At 32.2% G+C, this 14,825-nt stretch overlaps 2 protein-coding genes across 3 annotated transcripts; one reads left to right on the plus strand and one right to left on the minus strand.

Annotated features, from left to right (window-relative positions):
• The first annotated feature begins 415 nt into the window (after window positions 1–415).
• LOC107024365 lies at window positions 416–4,603 on the plus strand. Its single transcript, XM_015225328.2, has 6 exons — window positions 416–667; window positions 1,343–1,473; window positions 2,023–2,192; window positions 2,686–2,763; window positions 3,417–3,561; window positions 3,999–4,603. The coding sequence occupies exons 2-6, from the start codon at window positions 1,354–1,356 to the stop codon at window positions 4,410–4,412; spliced, it is 927 nt and encodes a 308-aa protein (XP_015080814.1). The 5' UTR covers window positions 416–667; window positions 1,343–1,353; the 3' UTR covers window positions 4,413–4,603.
• Window positions 4,604–5,894: 1,291 nt separating this feature from the next.
• On the minus strand, window positions 5,895–10,694 carry LOC107024403 (NADH dehydrogenase [ubiquinone] 1 alpha subcomplex assembly factor 2). Of its 2 annotated transcripts, none has more exons than XM_015225383.2 (8): window positions 10,488–10,694; window positions 9,651–9,707; window positions 9,411–9,463; window positions 8,427–8,478; window positions 7,955–8,017; window positions 7,796–7,855; window positions 6,955–6,997; window positions 5,895–6,474 (listed from the first exon to the last, which is right to left on the minus strand). In XM_015225383.2, the coding sequence occupies exons 1-8, from the start codon at window positions 10,597–10,599 to the stop codon at window positions 6,411–6,413; spliced, it is 504 nt and encodes a 167-aa protein (XP_015080869.1). In that variant the 5' UTR covers window positions 10,600–10,694; the 3' UTR covers window positions 5,895–6,410. The 2 variants fall into 2 exon arrangements, with proteins under 2 accessions (XP_015080869.1, XP_015080870.1); XM_015225384.2 differs by having other exon boundaries at window positions 10,484–10,646.
• Between the last annotated feature and the right edge of the window lie 4,131 nt (window positions 10,695–14,825).

The following is a 14,825-nucleotide window of genomic DNA, read 5'->3' on the forward strand; positions in this document are numbered from 1 at the left end:
TTATTAAAAAGGAGTTATGAGACTAATTTTTGTTTTGGTTGATTTATTTTTGTGACAAGTTACGCACTTAAGGCTTGTTTGGTATGAGGGATAAAGAGATAACTAATCTTAGGTATTTTATCTCACTATTGAAGGTGAAATAACGATTTTTTAAATAACTAATCCTGAGGAATAACTTATTCTCCAATCAAACGCATCCTTAGTTTCCCTAACAAGGATTAATTGGTTTCCTGTCGCTAGTCAAATACTATTTACTAATAACGTGGAATAAATATAATCCTCTATAATTAAAGATTTCGATTTCGAACCTTGAAAAGAAAATCTTACTATAAGTTATGCCTTATGCAAAGTGATTTTTAAATTATTCCGACTCCTATATTGACACAATTTTAAAAAAAATAAAAATAGATTTTATTATTCAAGGTCGGTAATAGTAGTTGCCAATAATTAGGTCGAAAATTAAACCCAAAAAAAAAAAGGAAAAAAGTCTCCGGCGAAGAAATTCCCAATTCACCCCGTCGGCGTCGACCCTGACTTTGAATTCAATCAGTTGATGGACAAGCAAAATCCTCTGAATTCATCGCTGTCGTAAAGAATTCTCTGGTCAAGTTTGACAAGAATCCTAATTCAGAAGCTAAAATTTACAGCCCTTCTTTACAAGCATCTGGTATGTTTCTCCGGTGGAACTATTTCCGGTAGACCTTTTATATGCATAATTTTCTGCGAAAGGTATCTATCTACAGAAAGAATAGTGGGTTCGGAGTATTAATTGATTACATCTATTATTCTGTGTGATTTAGAATATGATTTTGTTAATTTTTGGGAAATATTGTTTGGTGTCGTCACTAGTAGTAGAAAACAAGACTTGAATCAATTCAGTGCAATTGTGAAACAAACTCGATTCCAACACAACCACATATATATATTATTTACTGAATACTAGTTACAATGTAGAATACGTACAACAAAATAATAATACACTAACTAGGGAGAGATTAACGGAGAAAGAAGTAACCAGAAAGGGATGAGATACAAGACCATAAAAAGGAGATAAGAGGATCTGAAAGTGAAAGCTTCGACATAATAGTTTTCATAACCGTTCTTCTAACTCCTAGTCCTTTTTAACAAAGTATAAAATGGGCCTGGATCGCGAATAAAACTCTCTAATTTCTCGTATATCCTTACAGGTTCAGTTTCGTTCACAAGAAATTGTTTTGATTTTGTTGTGAGCAGTACTCCAGATGTTTGTTCATTTGTTCTGTTTTGTGGATCACATGAAGTTCTTGTAGTTGTGGGGCTTTTAATTGTGATGAGTTAATGGAGTTTGATGGTTTTGTTACAGTATTAGCTATTATGAATATGAAGAAAAAGCCTCTTAGCTTGGTTAGCTTGTGTCTTGGAGTTATTGGTAGACATTTTGAGGATATCATTGAAGACCTCGCCGAGATAGCTGCTATTCCGTCCACAATGAAGGTAAAAAATTTGTATGCCTGGTTTTATACATATATTATTGGTTGTAGTTATTCTGAAAATGTACCCTTTGATTGATGCAAATACTGCTAGATTTAGTTGGCAATCGTGTACCTGAGAACTTTTGCTTCTTAACTCGTGGAGGCTTTTGTGCTTCCATTAAATGTATATTCTTCTTCAATTCCCTTAAGATAATAAGGGTTTCGATCCATAAAATGGCATACTATAGATGTCCAATTTCCTAGTCAAGCAAGTTTAGTTTTTTGCAATTTTATTACACCACCATATTAAGGGTGAACTTAATAGTGAAGGAATGTTTTCTTGGAAACTTTCATCAAACTTTTGACTAAAGACTTGCTACTTGGCTATCAAAGAATACATTATTTTTTTCTTCGGTGGTGGCAGTGAAGGTTAACTAAAAAGTAAAACAAAGCTGTCAATCCATGCTATCTTGCAAAACTATTTAATGAATGGAAAATGTGGATTACATCCTAGCTTGTCCTTTTGACTCTGATTTTTCTGGTTACTGAAACAATCTGTTTTAATTGTTAGATGGCACTTGTGGCAATTGCAAGAAGGAGAAGGTTATTGAATGACGATGTCATTATTGCATTGGCTGATAGCTCCTGGAAAATACTGGACTTGTCTGGTTCAGATGTTTCGGATTTTGGCCTATCACAAGTCGTTAAAACATGCAACCATCTGCAAGCAGTTGATATAAGGTGTTGCATATTAATCATTTCCTATGTCGAGGGTTTCTTTGTTTTTTAGAAACAACATGCATTTCAGACAAGATTTTCTGGTTTAACTTCTGTATTGGATATGCATGGTGCACCTACTATATCTTGCTACATGACACCTCTCATTTGCACTGAAGGCATACTAAATTTTTTGTCCTGTGTCAAAATTCTGCAAATAGTAAGCAGCCGTCACTACTAGTAAATTAAATCAAGTAGTGTGTGGCTTAAAAATTATGTGATGAGGCGTTAACTCCCATTTTCTACTCTTCTTGCTTTCTCTAGCTGGTTCTTGATCTCGTACTAGTGTAAAAAAAAAAAAGATTATACCAAGTGCTTTTCTGGGTTCACTTTTCTTTAAAGTTGCATTACACACTTTGTGCAGGCCACGCTTTCACCTATTTCAGTCCTTTTTCTGCTGCTCAACTTAAATTTGGTTTTGAAATGTAAACCTAAATATGAACATCCATTGTCACAGTCGCTGCAGCAATCTCACATCAGCCAGTGTATCAGAACTCTTGCAGAACTGCCGGTCTCTGGAAATATTGAGATGGGGGTAGGTTTTCTTTCTTAAATCAAGTCGCTTCTTTCAGTCATGAAGCATAATACATCGTGTGTATCAATGAAAAAATCTGGTCCATTGGACTTCGCCTAAGCTAACATTTCGTAAATGACTGTCTGGTTAACCTCGAGTCCACTGATGCAACGATTTGGGTTTCTTATAACTTGCTTTGATTCTGTGAACCTTTCCACGTTAAATAATGTTTTTTTACTAATGAGTACATTCAGTATTAAGATTCTTCTCAAATATGTGCGTAGTGTTAGCATTCATTGGATATTTTTTAGATATTTGAACTTGCCTTACTTAAGGATACTCAAATTTGATGCATTTGTTTTTTCTGTGTGCATATAGTGTAAGCATTCGTTTACTATTTTTTAAGATTCCCGTGGATAAAGTAAAATAGTATATGCTGTTATTATGGATAGAACACACAACCTCAAGCTATATTTAGGAAAGAACCTTGCATCTTTCAACTATTTACACAAATGTCATTTGAAGTTTTTTCTATGGAAGAGATCTTCTGTAAAAATCTAGGTTCATCATATATTTGCTTGGTAAAATATATTTCAAAGATATACACTCTCAACAAATAAGGAAAACGTAGAAATTAACCACATAACCAAAATGAATCAAATTTAATGTTGCAGAGGCTGCCCTCGGAGTGAGAACACAGCTCGTAGATGCCTCCGTTTCTTGAAACCAATACTAGAGAACGTGGAAGGAGATTCTTGGGAGGAACTTGATACCTTGGAAATAGCTCATGGTGCGACATCCTTGCGTTGGCTTTTATGGGTATGAGTTCTATTTCCTGTTCAAGCTTGCAAAACTTCATCTTTCTTATTAAGAGTTATGCATGTGACTAATGAACTGGAAGTCTGGAATAACAAATAGATTGTTTTTCTTGTATATTCTTAAAAGACATTAAATGTTTAACTTCACATAATAACATTTCTATTTATAAATGTACAAGTATTAGTTTCAGTGAGTGACATCTATTTGCAATACATCAAGTTGGATGCTGATGGAAAAACTTTATTCATCAATATGAAGATTTGAGCTGTTTAACTCAAAGTTCTAAAGTATACCAATGCAGTTTTCACTTTTTAACCATCTATTTGATGATTTGGGGCAAACCCTGTCCAAGTCAACCTGCAATTTTCTTGTTGCAACTTTGGCTAAGAGTAAGGAGTAGTCTCATGAATTCAGACTCATATCTAATCCTTTTGCAGCCAAAAGTTGAAAAGGACCAGCTGGAGATTTTGTCTGAAGAATGCCCACGAGTAATAGTAAATCCAAAGCCATCGCCACTCGGTTACAGGGGGCTTGATATACCTAGAGAAGCAAGACTAGATGTATCATTAGATGATCCCATTGTTGAAGATATTGACCCCAAAACCTGGGCAGTTTCTAGATTTGTACCTAGAGCATCACCATCATCAGTTTCAAGATCAGAAGATTTGCCCATTGCAGAAAAGTTTAGACTTGCATTTCTTGAGAGAGATACTAGACTAGCACCAAAGCGAGCAAAGAATGCAAGACAACACCAACGACGTGCAGAAAAGGAATGGGTAACGATGAATAGTAGGGCAAAAGCAGTAGCACTTGCCTCACTGGCAAGCAAATCCCTCAACATCCGGAACTGAAAATAAATGTTTTACTTATACGAAACCCGTTTTTGATCTCTGTCAGTCAACAATACAAAATGCTTCTGTATATACTCTTTCAGGCAATGCCACCGTCAAGAGTTTGAATATTGTTCTTGGTTAGTAGTTGTTCCTGCGTGAATGTACATTAGAAATTTCATATATTGAGCTATTCTAGCTTTCTCTATCCATATGCAGTGCATAAATTTCTATTCTTTTTGGCTTCCCATAGCAAATGTTTTGAGGGGAAAAAGGAATTACAAAATACCAAATCAAAGTTATGGTACTCCAGAGTATATTCACTAAGAGGTTTTAGAACAATCATACAACAATATTCACAACTCATATAGCTCAACAATACCAAACATAATATATTTACAGTCCATATCGTCTCATATACATTGATAGGTCCACGTTATACAACACTTTGTGCCTTGCAGGTGTTAGGTTTACTGTGACAACTTTTATTGCCGCATTAGGTTTATGGTCTCCACAAAAAATTTTATTACTCTGCAGCAATGGTCGCCCTAAAAGATATATCTGTCGCGATATTTATGTCGCCACTAAAAATCGTTATTCGGGACAAATTTGGTCGCTACTAAAGGATATTTATGTCGCAACTAAAAGTTGTTTTCGTGACAACTTCAGCCGCTGCTAAACGATATTTATGTCGCCATTAAAGGTTGTTATTAGTGACAAACTTTAGTCGCTGCTAAAGATTATTTATGTCGCAACTAAAAGTTGTTTTCGTGACAACTTCAGCCGCCGCTAAACGTTATTTATGTCGCCACTAAAGGTTGTTATTAGTGACAACTTTAGTCGCCAATAAAGGAAGTCGCCACTAAAAGTTCTTTTAGCGGCAACTTTGATCGCTGCAGAAGGATATTTACTGCCACTAAAGTCGTTATTACTGACAATTTTAGTCGCCATTAAAAGCGGTTATTAGTGAAACTTATGTCGCCACTAAAAGCTGTTATTAGTGATTTCATTTGCCAGTAAAAGGTGTTACTAGTAACAACTTCAGTCGCCGCTAGAAGTTATTTGTGTCGCCACTAAAAATCATTATTAGTGACAACTTTAGTCGCTGCTAAACGGTATTTACGTCGCTACAAAGTCGTTATTAGTGACAGCTTTTTTTCCCGTTAATTATCAATTTGAATAGGATTGATTAGATTTGACATTCTATGCAGGTTAAAACGTTTCATTGTCTTTTAACTTATTTAATCTTCCCAAATGTTCCAATTTGAGCTCGTAAAAACAAAAAAAAGTTGTGATAATCTGTTGAATGAAAAGTATCCCTTTCATCGTTAATTAGAGTCTGAGTTCGATTTCGACTTTTAGAAGGAGACGATCAAACTCGTAGTATTCACGCCACAAAATGGATACCGAACGCTAGATGGAAGTAAAAAACTCATCCACTTCTCACGACTTTATCTCTACCATTTTACAAAATTACATAGAAACAATTATCACAAAATGTCGTATGGACAAAATGTTCAACTTTTCACAGGATATATAGGAAAGATAAAAACAAACAAGTCACTGGATATTTGTCTATAATACTCCCAAAATATAGAATACACATTTATCTATCGAAAACAACCTCTTTACGGTATGGATAAACTCTACTCTCCCGAGATCCCAATTTATGGGATTACACGGGGTATGTTGTTATTTTTCTTCTGTTAAGATCTTATCAATTGTCAATATAGCAGAACTTTACAGTACCTCTAAGGGTAAAGGAGCATAGTGCAGATTTGACAATTGAGGATTACTCATCCAAAAGTTGGTGTAGTCCTATCAAAAATGAAATGACCCTGAAACAAGTAACAGGAAGGACAGAAACAATAATTCGGGGCAAACATCCGTGAGGAGAAAGAATGAGACTGCCACATTGCGTGGCGTTAGTTCCTTGTATTCAACTTCTGCAGTCATCTGATGTCCTTAAAATAGAACATCAAGAGAAAACTAAAGGTTCCCCGTTGAGTCTGAGTGATCTCAGGTAGGAGGTTGCCATGTTCCTGGTTTAAAGGATTCACCAGAACCAGTTGGCTCTGACGACCTGAAACAAACAAGATACATTTAAGTCGTTGCTGATGATCATTAGATTGTCTAATATCTAGTCATCCTGTTATCATTCATTCTATGTAAGCTTATTTCCACTAGTAATGATTTAAATCGTAAAAGAACTACAGTGTCCAGTGTTAGTTAGGTGTATCAATAGAAGGGTAGATAAAAACAACAAAGAGAACAAACAATAGAACTTTTTGTGTTTGTTGTCTGACATGATAAGCACATTGCTGCTTCAGTAACTTTTGGTATGGCATGTCTATATATTACACAATATGCAAGTTCTATAAGAGGGAGAACACAATAACAATGTCAAATTCATCGGCTGCAAGAGAAATTATCTGAAAATTATTTCTCATCCTCCACTTCCCTTTTCACTTCTTTACTTTTTCTTTTTTGTCATTAATGATTACAATTGTGAAAACCTGTTAAAGCAATCCACACTGGAAAAAAAAATATTGCTTTGACTCACCTTTTTTCATGCTGTGTATCAGAGGCTTCTGCCTTTGTATCACCTTCAGAAACAAAGATGTAATCAAAACAAAGTCCAGAAACAATTGGCATATATTAGCTGAAGAGAATAATAAAAACGGGGAATGGAGAACTGTTGCAGAACAAAAAGATATATCGTTATATGGATTAACATCAGACCATAATGTATCACAATTCACAACAACTTCTGCTTAGCTCCAAGCAAAAAAGGGGGGCAAGCGAAAACTATTCGGTTTGCTGATAAAACACTGTATTTGGAATCATGGTAATTATTAGGCATTAGCTGCATCAATAGACTCATTACACTGTTTTACTGTACATGACTGATTTTGCAAAAAGGGGAACAAATGGACATTTACATCTATATCATTCAAGTTAGGATTTAGTTGCCCAGTTAAGCACCAAGTTGTATCATATGAATAGAGAATAAATAATATTACCATTTATGTGGAATAAATAGGTATTCAGTATAATGAATCAGGCACTACAGTATTCCATATTATATTTTGAACGTACTATCCTATCCGCATTGTGGTATTACACAGGCGCATCTTGTTGGCAAAGCAAAACACACTCTAACATGCTACACGACAAAAGAAATTCCTCTTCATTAGCCCCATAGTTTACTCTGAGTTACCAAACTCACACACACCACATTAAAGGTTCATAAGGTTTTAACAGAGTGAAGACCATTGGAGGAAGTGCAATTTGCAAAAAGGAAGCTTACACAACCCACTATCTTTCTTTCACAATTCGCTGTTTCCTGAGAACATCTTATGCATCAAAAACGGAAGAGGTACTTTTGTAGGATAGGGTGATACCTTTTGAAGCATCTGGAAATTGTTGAACGAAACTTTTCAAATCTGGACCATCAGCTTTACCTGGGGATCGGACAAGGTGAAGAGGAATGAATGTCATGCAGTTCAAGTAGCAATTTGCTTCCCCTTTCAGAGTCTGTAGAACCGAAGTAAGCAACTTACCAATGTTTGTGGCTTTCCTCTTGCCTTCTTTGGCCATTCTTTCCTCCTCTTCCTTCTTGAGACCTAAAGCAACAAAAAGATAAATATATTCTCAGAATGGTTATTTTCCTACTGACAGCCAATCCAATGACCACTGAAGTGTGTCTGAAGTAAGCATGTAAGTTAGGAAAATCTCAAACCAGACTAACAGCAAAAGTAAACTCATAAATCATAAGCAACTAACAGAACAGAACCCAACTTTTAAAAATTATGAAGTAGGAAAGAAAAATAAATCTAGGTCACCCTGTAGTTTAAGTACCTAAACTTACTTTGAAAGTTCAACCATCTAGAAGTTGAATGAAGAGCTTCTTTCTATCATCTATTATAAACTTAAATATCCTCGGTGTTAGGAGTAAGACATTAGAGCAGTTTTTTCAAGAGTGGTTACAATAAATCCATGACCAAAAGAGAGACATGAAATTGGAAAACTTACGAGCAATATTAAGCTTAACAAATTCCCTTCTGGCCTCCAACTCAGCCATTTCCTGGTAAAGAAAATAGACAACCATCAAAATACAGTTCAGGAAGTAACTTAAGCTAAATTAAATACAGTTCAGTACATACTTACATTTGGAAGGATGCATATCTGAATAATGAAAAACATAAGATAAAAGTGACAATATGTGACCTAATTTAATCACATAAGTTCCAGCACTTGGTTGAAGGCAAATAATTTGACAAGCTTTGCAATCATTATCTTCTCTTTTTTTTACAGCGGATGTAATGGTAGAAGCACCTCAACTAGATTGCACCTTATACATGAGGACCTATGTTCAATTAATTGGTCATGGCCAAAAAGGCATAAATGGAATGGCACAACAAACAAGAACGACGAGAAGGAAAACCCGCTTAGTGTTTCAAGTACCATAAGATGTTAAAATAAAAACACAACCACAATGAAAATTGAAAGCCTAGAGCTGAAATTAATGACAAAAGAAGCAACAGGGGTTTATGGGACTTTTGCTGGCTTATTTTTAAAACCAGACTCTAGTTAAATGCATACCGGTACATACCCCTCCAATTTTGTAATGAATTATTTACCTATCAAAATCAAAATAAAAAGAGAATATCAAGTGATTAAATATCTAAGAATTCATTGTAGTAGCAGACAGTGCAAGAGATATGGATTGCAGCAAAAGCAATTAATTTTCCTATACTCAAATATCAGAGCATCACACTGATGTTGCATATCATTTATACAACAACATGATTTGCATGTTTTCATTCCATATATGAAAAGAAGAGCTAAACTATTCGGTTTATCAACACGTATTCTATAATTTTAACCATGCTGATAAAGGGATAACAGTGTGCTATTCTTGAATAAGAACAGTTCATACAAAGAAAAGACAGTTCTGGTTAAGGATGGTCAATGAATTATGAGCATAGAATTGTAACATGAAAGGTCAAATTTTACCTCTGGAGTTGGAGCATTCTTCCGCTGTCCATTCAACCAACATATCCATTCAACTACGTCAATCAATTGTAAGTAGTAACTACTTAATGGCAATAAAAGATGTAATAGTGTAACTTGAAAAGTTAATAATAGCAGCCGATTGTTTTTTTTCATGACATATTAACATGATAGAGAAGGGGATGCTACTTAGACTTAAAACAAGATATAAAGCTGGATAGTATTTCTCCCAATAAGACATACCTGGAATGGAGGTTGGATCTTCCTCTCCTTTAAATGTCACCCATCTCTTTTCCTTCACTAATAAAATATAGAACTATCACATAAAGTTCTTTAGTAGATAACATAATAAACAACAAGGCCGTCCTACATACAAGTCTTGAACGGAGAAATCTTAGTAGGTCAGTTGGTTGGCTACCTACCTGAACTTTCACCCTCCCTCATTTTCACTTCCCCTACCCCAAATAAAAATGAACTTCTTGAACGCCTGAATATCTGGGAGAGTTATACCAGCCCTAGGTAAGTAATTCTTTTGTCCAATTTCCAAATGTTCCTGATCACCTCATTTTGTAAAGTTATCTTTGTGTGACCTATACAAAACCACTAGCCTGAAGCGAGCAAATCTAGGGGGACACGAGGGTATTCAGCCAAACCCCCTCGGCAAAAACTTACATTGTACATATAGGATAGATATTCTGTGTTTATATACCTATATAAATTCTGAATAACCTAAACAACATGCAAAAAGTTAAGCTTAACACTCCTAGGCATTCAATATGCACCCCACCATCCAAAGTCCCAATTTTCAACGACCGCCCACTGCTGATTGTAATGATTTGTTCATCCAACTGCCCCTTTTTTTTTTCTTTTTTTTGGCAAAATCACCTCATTTCTTTCACTTCAAGTTCTTAAGTTACAAAAATCCAAATGATCATAACAATTAACTACCAATATTAGCCAAAACAAAAGCTATAAAACAAAATGCACTAAAATCATCACCATTATTCGATCAAACAATAAATTAAACTACAAAAGTCAAATTAGTATTAATTGAAAGTAAAGAAACGAAAACCCACTTACTGACACCATCAAGCTCCTCAATATTTTTAAAATAGCGATTGCCTACTTTATCAACCCCTACAAAATTCTTGCTGCTGAATAAACCTGCAAACCTCGCCCACAATTTCGACATTCTTCAAAATCTCAGTCAGTATTTTCTCCAATTTTACTGTAAAATTTAGCTTTGATTTTCACGGAGAAGACGACTATGGTGTACATTTCGATTTTCCGACATCTTTGACTTTGGGCTGTTAACCCGAAGTGGTGGGCCTGTTGGGCTATGGAGACTTGGGCTCTTTACAAATTGGGCCTTGGAACACTTGGGCCAAAATAGATCAACTGTGCTCGACTCTTAGTGGGCTGGCCCATGTTATTTTCTTTCTTCTTTTGTCTAGTTAACTTGGGTAAAGAATGCCTAATTACACTAATATGAATAATAATTCACTTTATAGCTTGAGTTAGTGTACCAAATTTCAAGTAAGATACATCATTTCTCCGCATTATTTTAAGTTAGATTAAACTAGATATGTATGAAATACAAATACATAAGGATAGAGTTGAGCGAGAGAGGAAAAGAGGCGAGCGAAGGAGTAAACGTGTATCTATCGATACTAGATACATGTATCTTTGACAATAAATAGATTTCGAAATAAAGATATACAGGGAGAGAGGTGAGTGAGAGAGTGAGCATGTATATATTAATAATAATATCGTTGATAGCAAATTCATTCTGAAATAGAAACACACACACACATATATATATATATGGAGAGAGGTGAGAAAGGGAGAGACGAGTGAGAGTTGGATCGGTATGAACGAGAGAAGAGCGTGTATCCCATATTCACGTGAATCATACAATATATCTTAAATAAATTACACCAATTTTCATCTGCATGTTTTTTATTAAGTTAATGTGGCAAGAAGATAATTTTAAAACTAAAAGAAAGATACGTAAATCGATTCTAAACTAGTTAAATCATTTGCCTAAATCAATCAAATTAAAAATACTTAATTAATATCATCAATAAAATGTTATTGTTGAAGAATAAAAATGAGTGAAAAATTAGAATTAATGAATTAAGATGATTTAAAACCTAAAGGAGTGCGGATCGAATGAAATTTTAATTTTTAAAGTAATAATTAATAATAATAATCATATCATCGTTAGTTATATGTATAAAAAATAATTTTACAAAACTATCAAAATAAGATTTTTAAAAAATAATAATTACAATAAGATGAATAAATGAGGAATCGTGATAGTCATAGAAATGCGTGAAAGTAGCATGATGTTGGCCAGAGTGGCGGCCGCAGATCTGTTTGACAGCCGCCAATTTTATTTTAATCCCATAAAAAAGAAAGAAAAATTGTACGTCAAGTAAATTAAATAAATTAATAATACTGAAAAAACAGAGAGACAGTGGAGAAAAGGAATCTAGCTACTTCAAAAAATTAAAAATTAAACCAACTTGTGAAACTAAAAAATATGATATATATTTTAATTTTTGATTTAATAAATCCTAATTTTAAAAATATTTGAAGTAATATTACTTTATTTTAATTTGAAAGCTTAAATAAAATCAAATAAATAATTTGAAATAAAAGAAGTACTAAGAATATTCATGAAAAATATATTACTATAAAAATGGTGTTTTCTACTTTTTCTTTTGTGGGGTGTGTGCATTTGATAGATAAATTTAAATAAATCCTATGCAAAGATAGAAGCAACAAGAACGAATTTTATTTAGCGAAAAATTATAGTGTATATATAAAGTTAAAATTATCTTATTTTTCTTATGAATATATAACAATAATAAAAAAATATTGGATCTCTTTATTTATTTTTTATGTATTTTTTTTAATATATACAAGGCCTGTCAACAAAAATTTTGACTCCATCCAAGAAAAGGAGTAGTGATGAAGTTAAAAATTTGTGCGAATGGCATAATTAATATGAATATATTTTATTTTATTTTTGATAAAAAAAATTATTTTAAAAATATTTTAACCAATTAAACGTGAAAAATGTAATAGGTATGTTTGTCTTCGTAATAAAACAGATACATTGAATGATGGCTTACTCTTTGTTTGTTCTATTTAATCTTCTTTGGCTCTCAATGGTTAAATTCATGTATGTCATTTTCATTTATTTGTTTTTCTCAATTTACAAATTAATATTGTTTTTGACTTTGTGTCATCATGTTGAACACATGCTTTAACTTTAATTTCGTCTTTTTTTTACTAGGCAAAAATATGCACGTCTCTTTTATCTTTTTGTTTGACGATTGTAACTAAGTTTAATTATTTTTGCATGTTTAATGGCAACTAGTTAAATGCTAATTACTTAGCATTATAATTTATAAGATAACATTTACTATGGAATTTAACTTGTAATCTACCTTGATAGTGTAATTGAGTTTTGTAGTTATGTGTTACTCCCATCGACTCATATTAATTGATTATCTTATTGAAAATAATTGTCTTATATTAGTTATCTATATTATTGAATCAAGATATCATTAATTGAATTGTTCCTATATTATTTTTGCAATTAATTTTCTTATAAAGTGTTTATATTTATTTATAAAATAATTAAAAAGTTTTTAAGAAGTGAATCAGTAAAATTATTTTTTTATTTATAATTTCTTAACCTACGTATAAAAAAATATGAGACGGAGAAAGTATCGAAATTTCACATATCATTTACTTTACTTTCCGGAAATATTAGTACTCAATTAGATACACAATTAAAAGTTATATCTCACTTATAGTTCATCTTGATTGGCGGTGTAAAAATAATAATAAAATATACATTTCAGTGCATAGAAATTAATTTCTAATCAAATGAATACTTTCTCTCCGTTCGGAATTGTTTGTCATATTGCGCTTTTTTAAAGTTAATTTGATTAATTTTTAAAGTTAAATTAGATCACATTAATTCGGTATTTTAAACAAAAAAATTAGATATTTTAAAAATATATGAAAAGTACTATAAATTGTAATTTTTTACATATTAATATGATGAAAAAATACATCTTAAAATACTAGTCAAAATTTATATAGTTTGACTCTAAAAATAAAAATCATGACAAATAATACCGGACGGAGAGAATATAATTTTTAAGCTAAAAGAATGGTTAAAAGTTAAAATGGACAGAGAGAGTATTAATTAACTTGCTGATTTGCATAATTAAGTCATTAAATTTATTTTTTTAACATTTACTTGGCCATGAAAATTTAATATTCAATTACTTTTAAGTTTTCAAAAATTAGCTAAAATCAATTTTTAAAATTTGCACTCACAAAATATTTAAAAAGCTTAGAATAGATTCTAAAATATCACAATTTCAAAAAATTAAATTTTTAACTTCAAAATCTATCACCAAGCTTCGATTCGAATTAAATATCAATCAGTGCGTTACTTTTCCTTTTTAATTAAAAAAATTAAGGTGGTAGACACCTAGACACAAATAATAAAGTTAATTTGATTATCTCCAACTAAGGCGACATCATTATCACCTGAGCTTTCATGGAAATCACCTTAATTAACTTAATTAATACACTCCTTGTGTCATTAACTTTTTGTTAACAAGGGGGGTTATGTGTGAAAAAAACAAGGTTTAGCTTAATCATGATAATTTAAATTATGTTTAAAAAAAATTACACGTGCACTGCACTAATTAAGGTGAGCACTAGTGTAGGTGCTTATAGGCTCTTTTTTTTTTTTTCTTATAAAATAATAAACTTTTTTAAGGGTAGAATTTTTCTTGTAAGAAGTAGCTAATTTTAAGGAAATAGATAGGAAAAGGGGACAAATAAATAAATAGCTAATTTACATGTGATTTGAGGCTTATTATAAAGCAAACATGTACTAGCAATTTACTTGTTAATACTTTATTGTAAAAATAATTAAGTAATCACTTTTATTCGTGAATTCAAAATTTTAAATTTATGGTTTTGAATTTTAAAAGATGACAACTTATAAATTTACATACATATAATGAATTTTGTTAGCAAATAAAACCTTTTAATTAGATCTGAGTTTTGTCAAATTTGTAAATAGTAATTGAAATTCAAATTTCGTCTCGACTCTGAAAATATTCTTAGATTTCGTTTGACCATAAATTGTATTTTTTATACAAAAAATATTATCGTTGAAAGCTCAAAATACTGATCTAAAATATATTTAAAGATAGAATTTTTAAAACTTCATCAAATTTCATTTTGTGTAATAAAAATTTGAAAGCACTCTTAAATACTTTGTAAAATGAATCTTCACATTCCTTATTAATAATAGAAGTCAAGCAATATTTGTTAAAAGACAAAATAATAAAATAGACATAGGTCAATTATTTATGA

This window comes from Solanum pennellii, chromosome 7 (assembly GCF_001406875.1).
Source record: "Solanum pennellii chromosome 7, SPENNV200".
Taxonomy (NCBI): Eukaryota; Viridiplantae; Streptophyta; class Magnoliopsida; order Solanales; family Solanaceae; genus Solanum; species Solanum pennellii.